The 22,775-nt window shown below is 37.0% G+C and overlaps 1 protein-coding gene across 3 annotated transcripts in view; it reads right to left on the bottom strand.

Moving 5' to 3' along the window:
* Positions 1-22,775, bottom strand: part of LY75 (lymphocyte antigen 75) — a 137,995-nt gene that overhangs the window by 50,203 nt on the left and 65,017 nt on the right. For all 3 annotated transcript variants that reach the window (XM_047085053.1, XM_047085054.1, XM_047085052.1), the window contains exons 24-28: positions 10,148-10,277; positions 8,658-8,884; positions 4,461-4,626; positions 2,585-2,752; positions 1,132-1,248 (exon numbers count right to left, since the gene is read on the bottom strand). In XM_047085053.1, the coding sequence (XP_046941009.1) occupies positions 1,132-1,248; positions 2,585-2,752; positions 4,461-4,626; positions 8,658-8,884; positions 10,148-10,277 (808 nt within the window). The remainder of the gene's footprint in view (positions 1-1,131; positions 1,249-2,584; positions 2,753-4,460; positions 4,627-8,657; positions 8,885-10,147; positions 10,278-22,775) is intronic.

Raw genomic sequence — 22,775 nt, 5'->3', positions numbered from 1 at the left:
TGATCTCGCAGTCCGTGAGTTTGAGCCCCGCGTCGGGCTCTGTGTTGACAGCTCAGAGCCTGGAGCCTGTTTCAGATTCTGTGTCTCTCTCTCTCTGACCCTCCCCCGTTCATGCTCTGTCTCTCTCTGTCTCAAAAATAAATAAACGTTAAAAAAAAATTTTTAAAAAAGGTCATATTTGAGTAATTTAGCTTCTGCCTATGGCTATCACTGTCCCTTGTCTCCTAGTAAGCTCCACCCCTTTATTGGGTAAATGTATGCTTTTGATATATTATGTCCCAGAGTGACATTTTTCCTAATTCCAAACTTCTATGATTTTCAGGACATCTGTAAGTAAGTATTTTTCAAAATTGGCACAGTTCAAAACTGCTTTTTTAAAGCAAAACTGCTTTAAAAAATTTCATAGCAATTATACCTTGGACTTGTGGTATTCAGTCCCAATTTCAAATATTCTATCCCACTGTCAGACTGTTTCTCATTTTTCTAACGTATACTCTAAACCAATGCTGTAAACCGAAAGGTGCAACATTAATAGAAGTATAATTCCATTCTCACTCATCCCATATTCTTAGGAGAGATATAAAGTCAATATCGAAGGTTTCTGTGACAGTGTGGTCATTTTTAGTTAGTCTTAAATTGCTAGAAGGAATAGTGGAGAAAGGAAATTATTTTCTACCGTTTGACTCTAAGCTTGGTGGTAAAGGCATTTTAATGGCAGATTAGAGATACAAAAACTGTCTGGTATTTATGTAAGTTCTGCTAAGTGCATAATTATAATTTTGTATATCGATAAACACATATGTTGAAGAACTATACCTTTGTAGCTTGATAAGTAATTTATTAATTTATTTAAAAATTTTTTTTTAACATTTATTTATTATTGAGAGACAGAGAGTGACAGAGCATGAGCATGGGAGGGGCAGAGAGAGGATGAGACACAGAATCTGAAGCAGGCTCCAAGCTCTGAGCTGTCAGCACAGAGCCCAATGCGGGGCTCGAACCCACAAACCATGAGATCATGACCTGAGCCAAAGTCAGACGCTTAACCGACTGAGCCACCCAGGCGCTCCATTGGTAATTAATTTATAATGAAGTATGAATATAAAGAAAACCAGTAGATTTATAACTTACTTTCATAAGTTATACCTAATGTGACCCATAAAGCCATATTATTCAAGTGCAGAAGTTGCTCAAGAACAAAGTTATTCTCTTTTTCATCTCGAATACTCAGAACATGTGATTTTGGATCTGTTAAAAAAAATAGTCAATAATTTTAATAATTACTTATCTAGAACACTTTGATAGATTTAGAAAATTTTATTTCCTAGTTTAATAAACTCTAAAACAATATTGAAAAATAAGACAGATGTGTAAATTAAAACTATCTCATTGTATGAAAATGAATAGATTAATAAGTTTTCAAACATTTTGATGTTAAATTTTGACATTCTGATGTCAAACATTTTGATGTCTTATAGCCTAGTATAAAATTATAGCTGAGTAGAGAATTTAAAACATTGATTTGCTTCACTTTTCCTCCATTTAAATCTTGTTTCAAATTGGTACAAATTTACACTGGTAAAGATACACTGTCAAAGACTATAATAAATATAACCTCTTGGATGGTCTATATGCTAGATCTTTTTCTTTAGAGATCACTCTGATATTTGGATTATAAAAGTTTAATATTTCCCAAAGTGTGTCCCTCAGGAAATTAGCAGGAATTTCTCAGAAAAAGACTAGATGGATAAAAATGTCACAAACATAAATTAAACAAAGTTAAACTACTTCATTTGTGCCTGTACTTCTTAAAGTATATGCTAATATATATTTGATAATGTCTAACAGGAAACAATGGCATGTAGTGTTTCTCAACCTTGCTCTTTTTCAAAGGATTCTTTTTTGTAGACTATCTCTCAAGACTAGTTTCTACATTTTTGGGAATAATGGTTTGATATTTTCCATAAGAACTTCCCACAGTTCCCAGGTCCACTGCTGAGAAGTCATAGAGCCTCAGTGGATCTCACTGACAGTATCTGGAGAGTCCTGAGAGCTACAAGTGTGAAACATGCATTTCTTTTATGCAGAGCTCTTCTTTGCTTTCATTTACTCACCTGAGCTTTCAACTATGCAAATTTGCCTATTTTCACTTCGCCTGTAGCCTCGCTTGGCTGAACATCCAGTTCTCTGCTTGCTAGTGTCATTTCTGTGTCTTTTAAAGTAGAACTCATTTTGTTCATACATGTAAAGACAGACTGGTTCTCTAACGGATAGGTAAAGGAGTAGCTCCTATATTCTCCATTTTAACTAAACACAAATTTTAATTTTTTGTTGATAATGTAGAAATTAGGAGATGAGTATTTTTGAAATCTAGTCACTAGTGCTAATTAAAAATATTTATAACACACTCAGGTGAGACTTGTTTTTTTAATGAACAAATGTAATGATTACTCATAAGTTGCTCAAGAACAAAGTCATTCTCTTTTTCATCTCAAATACTCAGAACATGTGATTTTGGATCTGTTAAATAAAAAATAGTCAATAATTTTAATAATCACTTATCTAGAACACTTAAGATACTTACTCAGATTCTGGCATTTAGAATGAACTTCATCTGGTGTTACTGCATGATATTTAGTCTTTCCTACCACAAAATTGTAGCAAGAGTTCTGAAATGGTATCCACGGAGTTGACAGAACGGGAGAGGGACACTGAACACTGTCAACCGGTTTGATCTCTTTTTCAGTCTCATCTGAAAAAATGACAATGGTAAGGATTCTAATCTTAGATGTAAATGTTAAATCCTGTTCAGAGTAATTAGGCTTGATGTGTAGGGAATATGCAGGAAGCCAATAAATAATAGCTTAATGATGCTTGTTCTGTTTATACTCAAATATAATGTGACCTCTTAACTGGGTTTCTGTAGGAAGGAGTTTATTTAACATAATTTCTTTCCCCTGCTGTGGAATGAGTGGGAGAATATAAAACAATAGGTCCTATTAGGTTAAATGTTGTTTCTGTATTCTTGTATCACCAAACCTCAAATACAAGGGGCAACCTCAGAGACTACACAAGGATATTAATAATAGTCACCTAACTATAACTTTGGGAACTCATCTTTAAGTTTCTGGTTACTGGTATTTCTCTAATTTTAATTTTTTTACTGTTTATTTATTTTTGAGAGAGGGAAAGAGCACAAGCGATGGAGGGGCAGAGAGAGAGAGAGACAGAGACAGAGACAGAGAAAGAGAGAGAAAGGGAGAGAGGGAGAGAGGGAGAGAGAGAGAGAGAGAGAGAGAGAGAGAGAATCCCAAGCAGGCTCTGTGCCATCAGCAGAGAGCCCAATGCAGGGCTTGAACTCACAAACTGTGAGATCATGACCTAAGCTGAAGCTGGACACTTAACCAACTGAGCCACCCAGGTGCCCCTTTTCTCTAATTTTAAAGATAAATTTTAATTTTTATTTATTTATTAAAGGTACATTTTAATGAAATATGTGATGTTCTAAGTTGTTGCTTTAATGAAAGCAAACAGAAATAGTTGAAAATGTGATTATGGCTTTTATTATGAAAAAGACATAGACTCCAGGAGATGCAAATATAGATATACTCTACTCAAAGTCAACAAACAGATTTCATATGCAGTAGAGACCATCCAGCATGTCTCCCAGGTTGCAACAACTCCCTTTGGGAAGTAGTCTTTTCTTTCTACTGCAAACACACACATGTGGGCCTCTGGCAGTTGTAAAACTACTTTACTCTGACTGAGCTAGAGATTGCGTACCTTACTCTAGCGAGGTACATCAGATTCTAAGAATTTGGAAAGTATAATTTAGGGATAGTCAATCCATCTCCAGTTATGGCTATCATTGAAAGCTACAGAGCTGCCATGTTTTACCATGCACAGAGAGAAGCATAAAGTATATAAAAAGAAGAGTGCAGGTCTACAGAGAGAAACAGAAAGGATAGGTGGGAGACAGTATCTCTGGGTTCCAGATTCCATTCAGTTTCTGATTCCCATTCTTCATGAGGCTCAGCGATATCCTCATTTTTGAGGATCTAAGTGTCCCTTTTGGCTTAAGCTGGCTTGAGCTGGTTACTGTTACTGGCAAACAAATGAATCTTAACAGTGACTCTTAAAAAGAAAGATTAGTTGTTGATCATAAGAATTACAAAAAAATAATTCTCACAAATATGAGTTTTCTATAGAACATAAACACAAAATACATACAAAATGAGACCAATGGGAGTTAAAACTCAAAGGTCAAGTACCCTTGTCAGCTGACAAAAATAAAGATATAACATGTCTAAAATAACAAATCAATGACAAAGTATTTAATATATAATTCTACTTGAATTTTCATAACAAATTTTGTTGTAGAAAAAGAACGTGATTATAATTTCAAAACCAGATTTTACAAAACCACCCCCCATAAATTAAAATATTTAAAATTAGCATACTTCCTGGATAGTAGCAAATAGCACCTGGTTGCTGATGCTCACAGTCAGATGTCTTCCAGAAACCATCAGTGTCTAAGATTACACAGTCTTCAAGTTGATTATTATTTTCAATCCAGCGGCTAAATTGAAGATGTTTCCCATCTGACCAACCATAGTTGAGTTCATCCTGTAAGCAGCCGAAATACAGTTCAAGTGGCAATACGTCATGTTATCTCCTTTGTATTATTTCAACCCTCATGCTCAATCTAATAACTTTTAATTTTATCTTATATTTAGCACATAGTTACACAGCACTTACCACGTGCCAGGCACTGTTCTAAGTGCTTTGCAAAGATTAATTTATTTAATCTTCCTAACAACCATATGAGATAGGAACTTTTATATTTCTTTCACAGATGAGGAAACTGAAGGCATGTAGTGTGCCCAAAGTCACATAGAATGTATACTGCAGTGCTGGGATTCCAATCCAGGCCATCAGGTGCTAGAGTCCATGGCCTGAGTCATTATGCTAGGCTGCCTCACACATAGTTGGAACTGTTGGTTGTTGCAAGTCAGAAAAACAATTATGTGGTAGTGTAAAGAACACGGGCTCTGGGGCTACGCATATCTAGTTTTGAATTCTGGCTCAGTCCCATATTAGTTTTTGATTTTGAGTTTACCTTGCCAAGTTTCCATCCCCTCATCTATTAAACGGATATGACACTTAACCTCTCAGGGCTGGAATTCGTGGGGTAACGTATAAAACATGTAACTCAATGGCCAGCTGGTGCACAGGAAGAGCTACATAAGTGTTGCCTCTCTCCCTCTAACCCTGACTCAGGCCTTATGGCTCTCACACTGTTATTTTTACACTTGTCTTTGTAGAAAAGCTTCCTCATTCACTAAACTCTATTGTGCACTAAAAGTCTATGAACATCTGTCTTTACATCCTGACAAGGGCCTGACCACCCACTTATCTTGAGAGAGGCTTTACAGAATAGGTACAAAAGTCCAGGGTACAGACCTGTTTGGGCTTCCCCATGGTGCTGTCAGAGCACTAGCCCTTATACATTGACCCAATGAACTAAGCTGTCCTGAGGCCCAAGACAATTCTGCATCCCTGGTTTATTTGGAATACTGGGCAAAGGCCACACACAGTATCCTTAGTGAACCATAAATAACAAACATGTTCAGGCTTCAATACCACCAACTGTTTCATTCTGAAAACTGTTCTCCACCAGAGTTCCAGTTGTAACCTTGTGGCCTAAGCCTCTGACCTCAAATGTGCCCTTTGGCCATGGGATGTTGCTTGCACTTGGTTATTACCCTGGATTTCTTCACCTTTGTTGCACTCACAGCAGGTCTTTGGAACTTCTATTCCTCGTAGATAAATCACCGCACCTTCTATCTCTCTGCTGAATGTGATCTCTCTTTATTACGACTATAAGCGTCTCTTTACTAAATTCTTGACCTTAATTGATCTTAATCAAAACCTGCCTTTCCCAAGGGAATAAGTTCCTTTCAACACCCACAAGGGAAGGCTGTTTATTTTTCCATTCTCAGATACCACAGGGCTATGAGAATGGGATAGCAGGTTATTTTTTATCTCCTTCAGTCATTTCCTTTGAGGTTTATGCAAGCTTCCAGATTCTTTGCTCTCTCTGACATTCACTGAGGACTTGCCTCCTTATTCCCCCCTGATATTCACTGGGGAGATACCCCATGTCTTGCTCTGTCCTCTTGGTCCAACCATCGACTTACAGACATTAATGTTCATGTGGGTAATTCATCCAGCTCCCAAGCCTTCTTGACTTCCTCTCTTTCTATGTATTTCCACTTCTGTGTACTTGAGTGACCCACTGCCACTGCCACAGTCTGAACTTTATATAAACCAGAACTGCTGTGAGCCTTAGTTCAGGCCAACATCATTTCCTGCATGAATTTCTGTAAGAAATCTCCTGACTGCTCGCTTCCTTACCCACCCTCTGCCAGTATAATTCTTCTTAAGTAAAAACCTGATATTGTCACTACCAGGTTTAAAATCTTTCAATACCCTTCCATTGCTTTCAGTGTAAAATGTATCCTGTCCATGCTCCAAAGATTTAAGGCAGCTTATGCAAATACATAGTAAACAGCTACATAGAATATGTTAAAGAGTGAAAGAAAAAAGAGAAACATAAGTACAGATTGAAAATAGGATACAAAATAAGGCCAAAATCCTTCAGTGGTGAATAAAAAGTTACAAAATGGTATGATTCTAATTATCTTAAAAATATACATGTGCGGGCACCTAGGTGAGTCAGTTGGTTAAGTGTCAGACTTCGGCTCAGGTCATGATCTCACAGTTTGTGGGTTTGAGTCCCGCATCGGGCTCTGTGCTGACAGCTCGGAGCCTGGAGCCTGTTTCAGATTCTGTGTCCCCCTCTCTGTCTGTCCCTCCCCACTCGCACTCGGTCTCCCTCTGTCTCAAAAATAAATAAACATTAAAAAAAATACATGTGTACATAGAAAAAACTTGAGGGATATATGCCAGATTACTAAATCATATTTATCACTAGTTACTGGGATTATAGGTGATCTTAATTTTCTTTTAAAAATGTTTACTATAGATGGGTATTGAGGAGGGCACCTTTTGGGATGAGCACTGGGTGTTGTATGGAAACCAATTTGTCAATAAACTTCATAAAAAAAAAAAAATAAAAAAAAAAAAATAAAACGCAGGTGCTGATCTGCCCAAAAAAAAAAAAAAAAAAATGTTTACTATAAATTTACAGATTTTCCACAGGGATGGTATTGCTTTTGTTTCAAAAGGTTAAAGGTGATTGAAACTAGGAAATGTAATAACTTATTACTACCCTCACAAGAGACACAATGATGGGTTTCACATAAACCCAAACACTGAAGAGGAAATAAATAAAAGCAATGTTATGAAAGAATTGATATAGTAAGTCTTAAAAACTAGTTCAAGCTGACGATCTGGCTCTGAGAGTCTCAGAGAAAACATTCTTCAAGCAATTTCTAAATACTAGTTTTAACTGAGCTTCTAGTACATGCTGGTGGTAATGAATCCAAAATTTATCAAAGGTAATGTTTACTTCCGAGTCTATTTTAAGTTTTTTTCACCCATTCTCCAGTTCAACTCTGGGTGTGCGCTAGGACTAAATCACTTTCAATCACATTTTTTTCCATGCAGCCCTAAAACCATCTTGGTATATACCACATTGGTATATTGAGGGTTTCCCCAAGGTATATATAACTTAGGTTTACTTCACAATGTAAGGTACTCTTCTGTCCTACTCTGCCAATTGCCTTCTCTCTGAGAGTGAAGAATACTGGTTTAGGGGACATTTATCTAACAAGGGCTTCACCAGTCATGCACTGTGCAGATGCAGGGGGCAGAGTTCACATCACAATCTTTGTAAATGGCACCCCCTATGCAGAGCATAATATATGCAGCCTCACATACCAGCCCTATATTTTACCCTTCAATACATCTCAGTGGGCATACATAGAGAGCCTAGAGCAGAGACAAAAATGACCTACAATGCTGACAGAAATACTACAGCTTTATTTATTATTATTTTTTTACTATACCTTTATTTAGAAAAATACTTATTAATTATAGCTAAATGCTTCAGAAGCATATATGTTCCTGTTTATATAACATGTTTGTAGCTTAGCACTGGGAATTAGCAGGAGACTAGTATTCTTTGCTGGGCTGTGAAATAAACTAGAAGTACTTAAGACATCTATCCAGGATCAGGCCTTGAACTGTGGTGAAACACTACTCTAATCCACTTTTAGAGAGGCTTAATTGTACTCTGCTGATTCTGAAAAGGATAAAAAGACTCTTCATCAGAAGCCACAGTACTTCTACACACTGGACCTCATCTGATTTAACTCTTCTCTTCCCCTCTTCTTTTCATTGGCTGGGGAGAGATGGCATCCTGCTTCTAGCTCAGTCTTTTACTAGAATAAAAAGAAGTGCTCATCTACATATGTCCACTAGAACTTCTTCTTAATCTAAACAATAAAGCACCAGATCTTTCAACAGTGGAAAGATGACTACCACTAAAAATTATACACTTCATGAAATTTACTCACTGGAGAAAGATTTTACAACCTCTGGGTTCTTTTGGTCTGGTATGAGAAATGCTGTGTGCAACAAAAATTTCACGTTTCGTCAGTCAATCCTGGCAGTTGGGACTGAAAACTTACGTCTCGACTGGAGAGTCCAATCCATAAAGAAGAGTTATGAAGGACCGTCTGCACAGTTAGGAACGCCTGCTGGTAAGGGTCTGTGATGCTCACCAGGTGCATGTTATCTTTCTGACACTCCTTCAGAGCATCAAACCAAGTCAGACTCTTCGGGATTATTTTGTACAAATTATTTAGATACTTTATAGTGTCTGAAGTATTCTGCAAGGTCTGTCTGCTTTCAATTTCTGCGTGTAAAAGAAAAAAAAAAAACACAAAAACCACCCACTCTGCAAGGCATGGGACATTTCTTCATTTCTCCATAAGTACTTTAGATATTACTTATCTATTCATTTATTTTAGATTTTCGTTGGGAGAACTAGGTATGTCTTGGTGTATACCTTAGGCAAATATGTTTGAGCCGCATCTTTTTTTTTTTTCTAAAATTGGAACAAAATTGTTTTTGTTAATCTGATTTAGGAAGGAAAAAAGGTATAAGTAAAAGTAGGTTACAATGAGATTACCATTTCAGATTGGTATCAAATACCTCCTTTGTTTGAACTCCTTTAACAAGAAGAGGTGTTAGGTATTCCCTTACAAAGTTTTAATCTGGGAGAGCTCCCATGAAAAAAATGTACAAAACAACCCACAAGAGATATATTGAATTATTATTTTACAGTACTTGCCTGAATAAAGCAGTTACTAAACAGTATGAGACAAATGACCATAGGTTAATTAAACAAAAAGTTCCTTAGAAGTACGTGGATTATCTACTTAAGGTTCTCATTACATGATAAAGCTTTTTAGAAATTTTATTTATTTATTTATTTATTTATTTATTTATTTATTTATTTATTTATTTTTGAGAGAGAGAGAGGGAGGGGCAGAGGGAGAGAGAATAAGAATCTTAAGCAGGCTCCATACTCAGCACAGAGCCCAACGCAGGGATCAATCCCATGGCCCTGGGATCATGACCAGAGAACAAATCAAGAGTTGAACATTTAAGCGGCTGAGCCACCCAGTCGTCCCCAAAGGTTTTTTTTTTTTTTTAATCATTTATTAAGAACATTGTGAAAAAAAAAAAAAAAAAAGAACATTGTGATCAATGAAAACAATGTGATACTTTTGAAAAACATCTTTTTGAAAATATGGACCTCTTAAAAAAAAATTTGTTAACATTTATTTATTTTTCAGAGACAGAGACAGAGCACAAGCGGGGGAGGGGCAGAGAGCGAGGGAGACACAGAATCCAAAGCAGGTTCCAGGCTCAGAGCTGTCAGCACCAATACTTAATTTTGACATTTAATTAGGTAAAGCAATGACACTTGAAAAAAAATCACATTCCATTTGAGATAATCTGACTCACTGAACCAATATGAGTTTAGCCATGTTGAAAATTTAGGGAAGCTATATGTTTACAAATTAATATTCATTTATAAGATTTTCATGAAAAAGTAGTGTATATATCTAACAGCATAAAGTACCATAGTTATCTAGATGATAATTCATACCTGAATATCTCTGACAGAGAGACAGAGTGTGGTGCTCACTGCAGGAAGTAAAATTCCATGTCCCAGTATAAGGCGACTTTTCGAGGTTGAGCATTAGAGCACAGTGGTATTGGGACTCTTCCTCAAAAATCTAAAGGAAAAGGCAAATATGTACAAATAATCATGAAACTACCTGTCTGAAGATCCCAGCAAGAGAACTTTATATTCCAAATTGGATTTTTCGTCCTGTAAAAATTTCATTAAGGAGCTGACTGTGAAATCACAAGAAAATCCTCAAAAACTTCCAAAGAATGGGAAAAGGGCAATTAACTTTAGAAATTATAAAACAAAAAAGGAAAGGACCCAAATAAATAAAATTAAGAATGAAAGAGGACAGATCACGACCAACACAACAGAAATAAAAACAATAGTAAGAGAATATTTTGAGCAATTATAAGCCAATAAAATGTGTAATCTGGAAGAAATGGACAAATTCCTAGAAACATATACACTACCAAAACTGAAACAGGAAGATACAGAAAATTTGAACAGACCCACAACCAGTAAGGAAATCGAATTAGTAATCAAAAATCTGCCAAAAAACAAGAGTCCAGAGCCAGATGGCTTTCCAGGGGAATTCTACCAAACATTTAAGGAAGAGTTAACACCTATTCTCTTGAAACTGTTCAAAAAATAGAAATGGAAGGAAAACTTCCAAACTCTTTCTATGAAGAGTTTTGTAGGTTCAAGCCCCACGTCGGGCTCTGTGCTGACAGCTCAGAGGCTGGAGCCTGCTTCGGATTCTTTGTCTCCCTCTCCTTCTGCCCCTACCCTACTCGCATTCTGTCTCTGTCTCTCTCAAAAATAAATAAACATTAAAAAAAATTTAAACAGATCAAGAAAAACTGGTACAAGTAAGATTAAAACACAATTATAGTAATATTTAACACTCTGCTATCATTCTTGATGTTTCAAAGCAAAAAAAGTAATGATGATTAATTTATCAGATGTTTTTAAATTTTTTATGTTGACAAACTGTATACAACAGAGTACTCACCTTAAAGCTTTGATCCTGTATCTGTCACTATAAAAACATCCATAAACATCTATTTAGATTTCATTCTCTGATCACAAATCAATAATACTAGGTATGAAAATTTTTTCGAAGTATATTGTTCCTATATTTTTTATATGCTTGAAACATATCACACACTTAGAAAAATAAGAAAAGTAGGCTTATCCCAGGAGTTACAAATTTTATAAAAACACGTACACACATGTTACACAATAAACACGGAACTAAAACTGAAATAAAATAATTATAGGAAAGAATAATATCACCAGGGATATGTGTAAAACTTTTTTACAGAGGCAAATGTGTATTATTATTACGTGTTTTATTTGAGAATAGTTGACACACAAAGGTACATTAGTTTCAGGCATATCACGTAGTGATTTAGCTTCCCTATATGTTATACTATGCTCCCCACAAGTGTAGCTACCATCTGTCACTATATAATCCACTTATAATATCATTGACTATAATCCCTATACTGTGCCTTTTATTCCTGTAACTTATTCCCATAACTGGAAGCCTATATTTTCTTCTTCCCTTCACCCCGTTTGCCCACCCTCCCACTCCGCTTCCTCTGACAACTATCAGTTTGTTCTCTGAACAAACATTCAGTTTGTGTTTATAGGTCTGACTATCCTTTTTATTTGCTTATTCATTTGTTTTGTTTTTTTCACATGAGTGTTTTCCACATAGGAGTGAAATGGTATTTGTCTTTCTCAGTCTGACTTACTTCCCTTAGCATAATACCCTCTATGTCCATTCATGTTGTCACAAATGGCAAGATCTCATCCATTCTTATGGTTGTGTAGTATTTCTGTGTGTGTGTGTGTGTGTGTGTGTACCACATTTTCCTTATCCATTCATCTATCAATGGATACTTAGGTTGCCTCCATATCTTGGCTATTGTAAATAATGCAGCAATAGATATAGGGGTGCATGTATCTTTTTGAATTAGTGTTTTGGTATTTGGGTGAATACCCAATAGTGGAATTCTGCAAATATATATTATTAAATGTATTCTGGTTTTTAAAGGAAAGATGAACTAAGAATTGAATACAGGAGATTAGAAAATGAATAAAAATATAACTCCAAGAAAAACAGGATAGAAAATGTAGTAATATTTGTAAATGTATCTTAAGCAATAGGAGTAGAGAGGGGAGAAGAGGGAAGAGGAAGCCATTAACACACCAATTTTGTAAAAATCTGAATAAGAAAAAGTAAAAACACAATCAAATTAAGATACGGAGATTTAAGAGTCGACAGGAAGATGGCGGCGTAGGAGGACGCTGGGCTCACCGCGCGTCCTGCTGATAACTTAGATTCCACCTACACCTGCCTAAATAACCCAGAAAACCGCCAGAGGATTAGCAGAATGGAGTCACCGGACCCAAGTGCAGACGAGAGGACCACGGAAGAGGGTAGGAAGGGCGGCGAGGCGGTGCGCACTCCATGGACTGGCGGGAGGGAGCCGGGGCAGAGGGGCGGCTCGCCAGCCAAGCAGAGTCCCCGAGCCCGGCTTGCAAAAGCGGAGGGGCCTGACGGACTGTGTTCCGACAGCAAGCGCGACTTAGCGTCTGGGAGGTCATAAGTTAACAGCTCTGCTCGGAAAGCGGGAAGGCTGGAGGACAAAGGGAGGGTGAGCTGCGGAGCCCCCGGACGACAGAGCTCAGTTTGGCGGGGAACAAAGGCGCTCGCCAGCGCCATCTCCCCCGCCCATCCCCCAGCCAAAATCCCAAAGGGAACCGGTTCCGACCAGGGAAATGGCTCGCTCCGCGCAAACACCCAACTCTGTGTCTGCGGAGCCAAACCTCCAGCAGCGGATCTGACTCCCTCCAGCTGCCACAGGGCCCCTCCTGAAGTGGATCACCTAAGGAGAAGCGAGCTAAGCCTGCCCCCCCGCCGCCGTGCACCTTGCCTTCCCACCCCAGCTAATACGCCAGATCCCCAGCATCACAAGCCTGGCAGTGTGCAAGTAGCCCAGACGGGCCACGCCACCCCACAGTGAATCCTGCCCCTAGGAGAGGGGAAGAGAAGGCACACACCAGTCTGACTGTGGCCCCAGCGGTGGGCTGGGGGCAGACATCAGGACTGACAGCGGCCCCGCCCACCAACTCCAGTTATACACCACAGCACAGGGGAAGTGCCCTGCAGGTCCTCACCACACCAGGGACTATCCAAAATGACCAAGCGGAAGAATTCCCCTCAGAAGAATCTCCAGGAAATAACAACAGCTAATGAGCTGATCAAAAAGGATTTAAATAATATAACAGAAAGTGAATTTAGAATAATAGTCATAAAATTAATCGCTGGGCTGGAAAACAGCATACAGGACAGCAGAGAATCTCTTGCTACAGAGATCAAGGGACTAAGGAACAGTCACGAGGAGCTGAAAAACGCTTTAAATGAAATGCAAAACAAAATGCAAACCACCACGGCTCGGATGGAAGAGGCAGAGGAGAGAATAGGTGAACTAGAAGATAAAGTTATGGAAAAAGAGGAAGCTGAGAAAAAGAGAGATAAAAAAATCTAGGAGTATGAGGGGAAAATTAGAGAACTAAGTGATACACTAAAAAGAAATAATATACGCATAATTGGTATCCCAGATGACGAAGAGAGAGGGAAAGGTGCTGAAGGGGTACTTGAAGAAATAATAGCTGAGAACTTCCCTGAACTGGGGAAGGAAAAAGGCATTGAAATCCAAGAGGCACAGAGAACTCCCTTCAGACGTAACTTGAATCGATCTTCTGCACGACATATCATAGTGAAATTGGCAAAATACATGGATAAAGAGAAAATTCTGAAAGCAGCAAGGGGTAAACGTGCCCTCACATATAAAGGGAGACCTATAAGACTCGTGACTGACCTCTCTTTTGAAACTTGGCAGGCCAGAAAGAATTGGCACGAGATTTTCAGGGTGCTAGACAGCAAAAATATGCAGCCGAGAATCCTTTATCCAGCAAGTCTGTCATTTAGAATAGAAGGAGAGATAAAGGTCTTCCCAAACAAACAAAAACTGAAGGAATTTGTCACCACTAAACCAGCCCTACAAGAGATTCTAAGGGGGACCCTGTGAGACAAAGTACCAGAGACATCACTACAAGCATAAAACATACAGACATCACAATGACTCTAAACGCGTATCTTTCTATAATAACACTGAATGTAAATGGATTAAATGCGCCAACCAAAAGACATAGGGTATCAGAATGGATAAAAAAACAAGACCCATCTATTTGCTGTCTACAAGAGACTCATTTTAGACCTGAGGACACCTTTAGATTCAGAGTGAGGGGATCATACTTATATCAGACAAACTAGACTTTAAATTAAAGGCTGTAACAAGAGATGAAGAAGGACATTATATAATAGTTACAGGGTCTATCCATCAGGAAGAGCTAACAATTATAAATGTCTATGCGCCGAATACCGGAGCCCCCAAATATATAAAACAATTACTCATAAACATAAGCAACCTTATTGATAAGAATGTGATAATTGCTGGGGACTTTAACACCCCACTTACAGAAATGGATAGATCATCTAGACACACGGTCAATAAAGAAACAAGGGCCCTGAATGAGACATTGGATCAGATGGACTTGACAGATATATTTAGAACTCTGCATCCCAACGCAACAGAATATACTTTCTTCTCGAGTGCACATGGAACATTCTCCAGGATAGATCATATACTGGGTCACAAAACAGCCCTTCATAAGTTTACAAGAATTGAAATTATACCATGCATACTTTCAGACCACAATGCTATGAAGCTTGAAATCAACCACAGGAAAAAGTCTGGAAAACCTCCAAAAGCATGGAGGTTAAAGAACACCCTACTAACGAATGAGTGGGTCAACCAGGCAATTAGAGAAGAAATCAAAAAATATATGGAAACAAACGAAAATGAAAATACAACAATCCAAACGCTTTGGGACGCAGCGAAGGCAGTCCTGAGAGGAAAATATATTGCAATCCAGGCCTATCTCAAGAAACAAGAAAAATCCCAAATACAAAATCTAACAGCACACCTAAAGGAAATAGAAGCAGAACAGCAAAGGCAGCCTAAACCCAGCAGAAGAAGAGAAATAATAAAGATCAGAGCAGAAATAAACAATATAGAATCTAAAAAAACTGTAGAGCAGATCAACGAAACCAAGAGTTGGTTTTTTGAAAAAATAAACAAAATTGACAAACCTCTAGCCAGGCTTCTCAAAAAGAAAAGGGAGATGACCCAAACAGATAAAATCATGAATGAAAATGGAATGATTACAACCAATCCCTCAGAGATACAAACAATTATCAGGGAATACTATGAAAAATTATATGCCAACAAATTGGACAACCTGGAAGAAATGGACAAATTCCTAAACACCCACACTCTTCCAAAACTCAATCAGGAGGAAATAGAAAGCTTGAACAGACCCATAACCAGCGAAGAAATTGAATCGGTTATCAAAAATCTCCCAACAAATAAGAGTCCAGGACCAGATGGCTTCCCAGGGGAGTTCTACCAGACATTTAAAGCAGAGATAATACCTATCCTTCTCAAGCTATTCCAAGAAATAGAAAGGGAAGGAAAACTTCCAGACTCATTCTATGAAGCCAGTATTACTTTGATTCCTAAACCAGACAGAGACCCAGTAAAAAAAGAGAACTACAGGCCAATATCCCTGATGAATATGGATGCAAAAATTCTCAATAAGATACTAGCAAATCGAATTCAACAGCACATAAAAAGAATTATTCACCATGATCAAGTGGGATTCATTCCTGGGATGCAGGGCTGGTTCAACATTCGCAAATCAATCAACGTGATACATCACATTAACAAAAAAAAAGAGAAGAACCATATGATCCTGTCAATCGATGCAGAAAAGGCCTTTGACAAAATCCAGCACCCTTTCTTAATAAAAACCCTTGAGAAAGTCGGGATAGAAGGAACATACTTAAAGATCATAAAAGCCATTTATGAAAAGCCCACAGCTAACATCATCCTCAACGGGGAAAAACTGAGAGCTTTTTCCCTGAGATCAGGAACATGACAGGGATGCCCACTCTCACCGCTGTTGTTTAACATAGTGCTGGAAGTTCTAGCATCAGCAATCAGACAACAAAAGGAAATCAAAGGCATCAAAATTGGCAAAGATGAAGTCAAGCTTTCGCTTTTTGCAGATGACATGATATTATACATGGAAAATCCGATAGACTCCACCAAAAGTCTGCTAGAACTGATACATGAATTCAGCAAAGTTGCAGGATACAAAATCAATGTACAGAAATCAGTTGCATTCTTATACACTAACAATGAAGCAACAGAAAGACAAATAAAGAAACTGATCCCATTCACAATTGCACCAAGAAGCATAAAATACCTAGGAATAAATCTAACCAAAGATGTAAAGGATCTGTATGCTGAAAACTATAGAAAGCTTATGAAGGTAATTGAAGAAGATTTAAAGAAATGGAAAGACATTCCCTGCTCATGGATTGGAAAAATAAATATTGTCAAAATGTCAATACTACCCAAAGCTATCTACACATTCAATGCAATCCCAATCAAAATTGCACCAGCATTCTTCTCGAAACTAGAACAAGCAATCCTAAAATTCATATGGAACCACAAAAGGCCCCGAATAGCCAAAGGAATTTTGAAGAAGAAGACCAAAGCAGGAGGCATCACAATCCCAGACTTCAGCCTCTACTACAAAGCTGTCATCATCAAGACAGCATGGTATTGGCACAAAAACAGACACACAGACCAATGGAATAGAATAGAAACCCCAGAACTAGACCCACAAACGTATGGCCAACTCATCTTTGACAAAGCAGGAAAGAACATCCAATGGAAAAAAGACAGCCTCTTTAACAAATGGTGCTGGGAGAACTGGACAGCAACATGCAGAAGGTTGAAACTAGACCACTTTCTCACACCATTTACAAAAATAAACTCAAAATGGATAAAGGACCTAAATGTGAGACAGGAAACCATCAGAACCTTAGAGGAGAAAGCAGGAAAAGACCTCTCTGACCTCAGCCGTAGCAATCTCTTACTTGACACATCCCCAAAGGCAAGGGAATTAAAAGCAAAAGTGAATTACTGGGACCTTATGAAGATAAAAAGCTTCTGCACAGCAAAGGAAACAACCAACAAAACTAAAAGGCAACCAACGGAATGGGAAAAGATATTTGCAAATGACATATCGGACAAAGGGCTAGTATCTAAAATCTATAAAGAGCTCACCAAACTCCACACCCGAAAAACAAATAACCCAGTGAAGAAATGGGCAGAAAACATGAATAGACACTTCTCTAAAGAAGACATACAGATGGCCAACAGGCACATGAAAAGATGTTCAGCGTCGCTCCTTATCAGGGAAATACAAATCAAAACCACACTCAGGTATCACCTCACGCCAGTCAGAGTGGCCAAAATGAACAAATCAGGAGACTATAGATGCTGGAGAGGATGTGGAGAAACGGGAACCCTCCTGCACTGTTGGTGGGAATGCAAATTGGTGCAGCCGCTCTGGAAAGCAGTGTGGAGGTTCCTCAGAAAATTAAAAATAGACCTACCCTATGACCCAGCAATAGCACTGCTAGGAATTTATCCAAGGGATACAGGAGTACTGATGCATAGGGGCACTTGTACCCCAATGTTCATAGCAGCACTCTCAACAATAGCCAAATTATGGAAAGAGCCTAAATGTCCATCAACTGATGAATGGATAAAGAAATTGTGGTATATATACACAATGGAATACTATGTGGCAATGAGAAAAAATGAAATATGGCCTTTTGTAGCAACGTGGATGGAACTGGAGAGTGTGATGCTAAGTGAAATAAGCCATACAGAGAAAGACAGATACCATATGGTTTCACTCTTATGTGGATCCTGAGAAACTTAACAGGAACCCATGGGGGAGGGGAAAGAACAAAAAAAAAAAAAAAGAGGTTAGAGTGGGAGAGAGCCAAAGCATAAGAGACTGTTAAAAAACTGAGAACAAACTGAGGGTTGATGGGGGGTGGGAGGGAGGGGAGGGTGGGTGATGGGTATTGAGGAGGGCACCTTTTGGGATGAGCACTGGGTGTTGTATGGAAACCAATTTGTCAATAAATTTCATATATAAAAAAAAAAAAGATATGGAGATTTAAAAAGATAATAGTATACACAATTTTATTCTAATACATTAGAAAATCTAAATGAGGGGCACCTGGCTGTGTCAGTTGGAAGAGGATGAGACTCTTGATCTTGGGATTATGAGTTTGAGCCCCATGTGGGATGTAGGGAATACTTAAATACATTTTAAAAACTTAAAAAAAAAATCTAAATGAAGTAGGCAACTTTCTTGAAAACTACAAATTAGCATAATTTTTATAAGGAGAAACAGAAAATTCCAAAATGTACCAGTAACTTTGGAGGAAACTGAAAATTAATATTAATAGTTCATTTTAAACACTATGCGTCAGAGAGCTGAAAGCTTTAAATGAATTGTCTATGTAATCCTCACATTGTATTGTAGGTGTAACAGTGTCAGAATTTACAGATGAACAGTTGAGGCTTAAGAAAAATTAAGTGAACTTACAAAGACACACTAAATGGCTGGATGGAATTCAAACGCAGACAATGTGATTCTGGAGTTTAAGCACTCAACCACTACACCAAATCCTTTTATTATTAAAGAATGATCTCTGAAAAGTAACATCACATGATTTTTTAGGTAATTCCTTCAAACTTTCAGGGAAAGAAAATTCTCCAGTCTGAGTCATAATTTCAAAACATAAAGGCAAAAAGCTACCCAGTTCATCTTACGAAGCTGACGTAATCGGAAAAAAAATCCGACCACATAGCATAAAAAATTAACTCTGTGAACAGAGATGAAAACATTCTCAGATAAAATTCTAATAAATCCAATTCAGTATAGTAGTAAAATAATAATCCATTCTGAGCAACTAGATTTTATGATAAGAAAATGAAAATGGTTTACTATAGCTATACCACAATTTTAGCAGATGCTGGAAATAAGCTTCAGAAAATTCCGTACTTATTCTTGAATAGAAGTTCTAAATAAGCTATAGAATGATAAAACTTAAACAAAGAGTAGGCATCATATATAACAATGAGAGACTTCAGACAGTCCAGAAAATACAGAGCAAGTCTAGGTTGGTGGTTATTACTTCTGGTAGTACTACAGTTCTGGAAGTCCAGCCATATGTGGTGAAGCATGGACAGGTATTTGAAGATTATGATTATCTGATTAGGAAACCCCCCAAAAAATCTAGCGAAAAACTCTGAGAAGTAATAAGAGGCTTTTAGGAAGATGGATGCCTGTGAAATACATATATAAATATACCCAAATAATAGCTTTCTGCCTGTCAGTGAGAAAATCAAGAAAAAACCTGCCATTCTCAGAGGCAATGAGACAGAATTACAAAAACTTCACTAAGGGCTCTGAAGGAAGACTTGAGTAAATGGAGAGATATAGTACACCATATTTTTAAATTGAAAGGTTAATAAAAAGATGTTAATTCTCACTAAAATATTGTCAAATTCTCATCAGAGCTATTTTAATTTAATTAGCTTAGTTGGAAATTTACTAAATAATATAGTTTGGAAGAATGGACAAGAATAGCTAAAACTATTGTTTAAAGGTATACATAAAGGATAACTATTCTTATTATTTTTTTTAAATATGGCAAAATTATAGTATTTAGATCAGTGTTATAGCTATGTAAGAGCATATCACATACACACACATTTAATATATAATAAAGGAAGCATCCTATATTGTCTTTAACAAATGGAAGTATATTTAATAAACGATGTTAGACAGGACTAGGGAAACGCCTTAAGTATTCACTGACAACATACACAACATACCATGGCTGTACCATGCTGTCAGGAAAAAAAAGGCAAAGAAAATATAAGCATATATTTCACTAACATTTACATGATGAGCTTTGTAATCTAATAGAAATGGAGGAAAAAAAGGAAATAAACAGATTTGAATATACACACATGCAAAAAATCAAAACTTATTTCTAGAATATTTTTGGTATTCAGAGTTTAAAAATGTACTGGAATATTTTTAGTAAACACAGGAAATACAGAGTTAGCATGTTTAATATTTACAGTTATAATATCATAAGAAACACATGAAGGCAAGAAAGAAAAAAGAAATATATGAAGGCTTTGATAAATATTGGCAAAACATAACATTTATACTTGATGAAATTCAAATTACTACTGAACTTATAGAACTTATTATATACAATTTATTAGATATCAGAGAAATATAAACAAAAATATGACATATTTAAATTACCAAATTAGCAAGAATTTTTAAAAGACAATGCCCCTTGCACCTGTTGGGATGAACACTGGATGTTGTATGGAAACCAACTTGACAATAAATTTAATATTAAAAAAAAAAAAAGACAATGTCCGTTACAAGCAACGTAGTAAAGAACCTAAGAACACTGGTTCTGTGGAATCTTGGACCTAGATTTAAATGTGACTCTGACACATTTAAATGTGCATGGCTGCACAATTGGGGGTAAGTTACAGGATTCCTTCTGTTTTTACATTTCTAAGATAGAGGTGGGGTAATAGTCTTTTTCACATCTGTCATGCAGATTAAATGAAATAATGTATATGATGCATTAGCAAAGTACCTGACACATATTAGATGCTCAACAAATGTTAGAAATTGTTAACATGCTGCTATGGATAAAATGGCAATCATAATATATTGCTAATAAGAATATAAACTCATAAACCTTTCTGGAAAGCATTTGGTGATCAGAGCTTTATAACTACTTACATCTTCTGATCTGGCTATATGACTTCCAAAATCTATCTTAAGGAGGTAATTTGAAATATAACCAAAGATTATGCACATAAACGTTCACTATAGCACTATTTATGATTGTGCAAAAATGGAAACAACCTAAATATTCTCGCATATCTATCATGAAGTATTGTGCAACTATTAAAATGCTTATCAAGTATATTTTTTAATGGTATAAGAAACTTATATAATACTAAATAAGGAAAGTAGAATACAATAATATGTATACAGTGGTAAACAGACTGTGATTTTATCTATGTCAGAAAGATAATATATGAAAAAGCCTTAGAAGGAAAAATGCTGAAATACTTATTGTGATTTCCTAGATGTGGGTTCAAATATAGTCTGTGACTCATTTAGTAGGTTGTGACATCAATTCAGTAGATCTTGACTCACATATGTGATAATGAAATAGGATTGGATAGGAGAAGGAGAATAGCTTAGACTAGACTAGACTAGAATAAAATAAAATAGAAAATATCAGTGGGTATATGCTGTAAGGGTAAGTACTGTTTCTTGAAACATCTGTTTCAATTCAATATTATATTTATATTCATGTACTAAATGGTAATTTAAATGTATTTCTTACTATGGGGTTATGGTTGAAACCTTGAAAGCTACTGGCCTAAGTATAAGTAGAATCAGGTTGACAGTTTTCTTTATTGCATTTACTCTTCTACAACTTTCAGATTTTCTATGATAACCAAGCATTACTTTAATATTTACTTTGTACATAATTACATATGACTCAGAGTTCCCTTTGCCACCAACATCTACCTTGAGCAAAGTTATACTGCATCAGGAACATCAACTGACTGTTGTCTAGGCATACCTTTGGAATTTGACTTTAAAGTTAATTTCTTAATCTTTGCCATTGTGCAAAGGGTGGTTTATATCCAGCAAATAGGGAAGACAGAAGCAGGGGGGCAGCAGAATCATGGTATAAGGTAACTATTGTTAACACAATGCTTTTTTCCCTTCTATAGCTTCTTTGTGTGTAGCTGTTTGGGAAGAATGATCACTAATCACCAATTTTGTACTTTTGGCCCCAGGAGACAGCCCCCAAATCCCAAAATATTAATAAAACATTTATATTTGCTTCTATTTGCATCTCACTCCTTGATGGCTTATTGTGGTTGTAAAATAAGTGTCATGGAGTCTGAAGCTACTGTGAAAAACAGGGGCATCTGCTTGAATGCTGGGGAGCTCCTGTTCTTCTTGTGATGGTTTTATTGACGTATTACTCATAGGTGATATCATTTACCCATTTAAAGCACACATTCTATAGTTCTTAGTATATTCAATTATGTAACCATCACCCTCAATCAATTTTTAGAACATTTTTACCACTCCAAGAAGAAATGCCATGCCCTTTGGGCATCACCCCCAATCTTTCCTTCCTCCTTAGCCTCTGGCAAACACTAATCTACATTTTATCTTTAACGATGTGCCTGCTCTGCACATTTCATATAAGTGGACTCATAAAATAGACCTTTATTCTTTTTTTATATGCTTATTTATTTATATTGAGAGAGAGACAGAGAGAGAGAGTGTGCGCACATGGGGAAGGGACAGAGAAAGAGAGAGAGAGAGAGAGAGAGAGAGAGAGAATCCAAAGCAGGACCCACACTGTCAGCATGGAGCCCAATGCAGGGCTTGAACTCATGAACCGTGAGATCATACATGACCTGAGCCGAAGTTGGACACTTAACCACCTGAGCCA

The sequence above is a fragment of the Lynx rufus genome, unplaced genomic scaffold (assembly GCF_022079265.1).
Source record: "Lynx rufus isolate CCGP_SWC_20201006 ecotype Redwood Valley unplaced genomic scaffold, mLynRuf1.p SCAF_2, whole genome shotgun sequence".
NCBI classification, from domain to species: domain Eukaryota; kingdom Metazoa; phylum Chordata; class Mammalia; order Carnivora; family Felidae; genus Lynx; species Lynx rufus.
The sequence above is the reverse complement of the archived record's forward strand: the minus strand, read 5'-3'. Positions and strand labels throughout refer to the sequence as shown.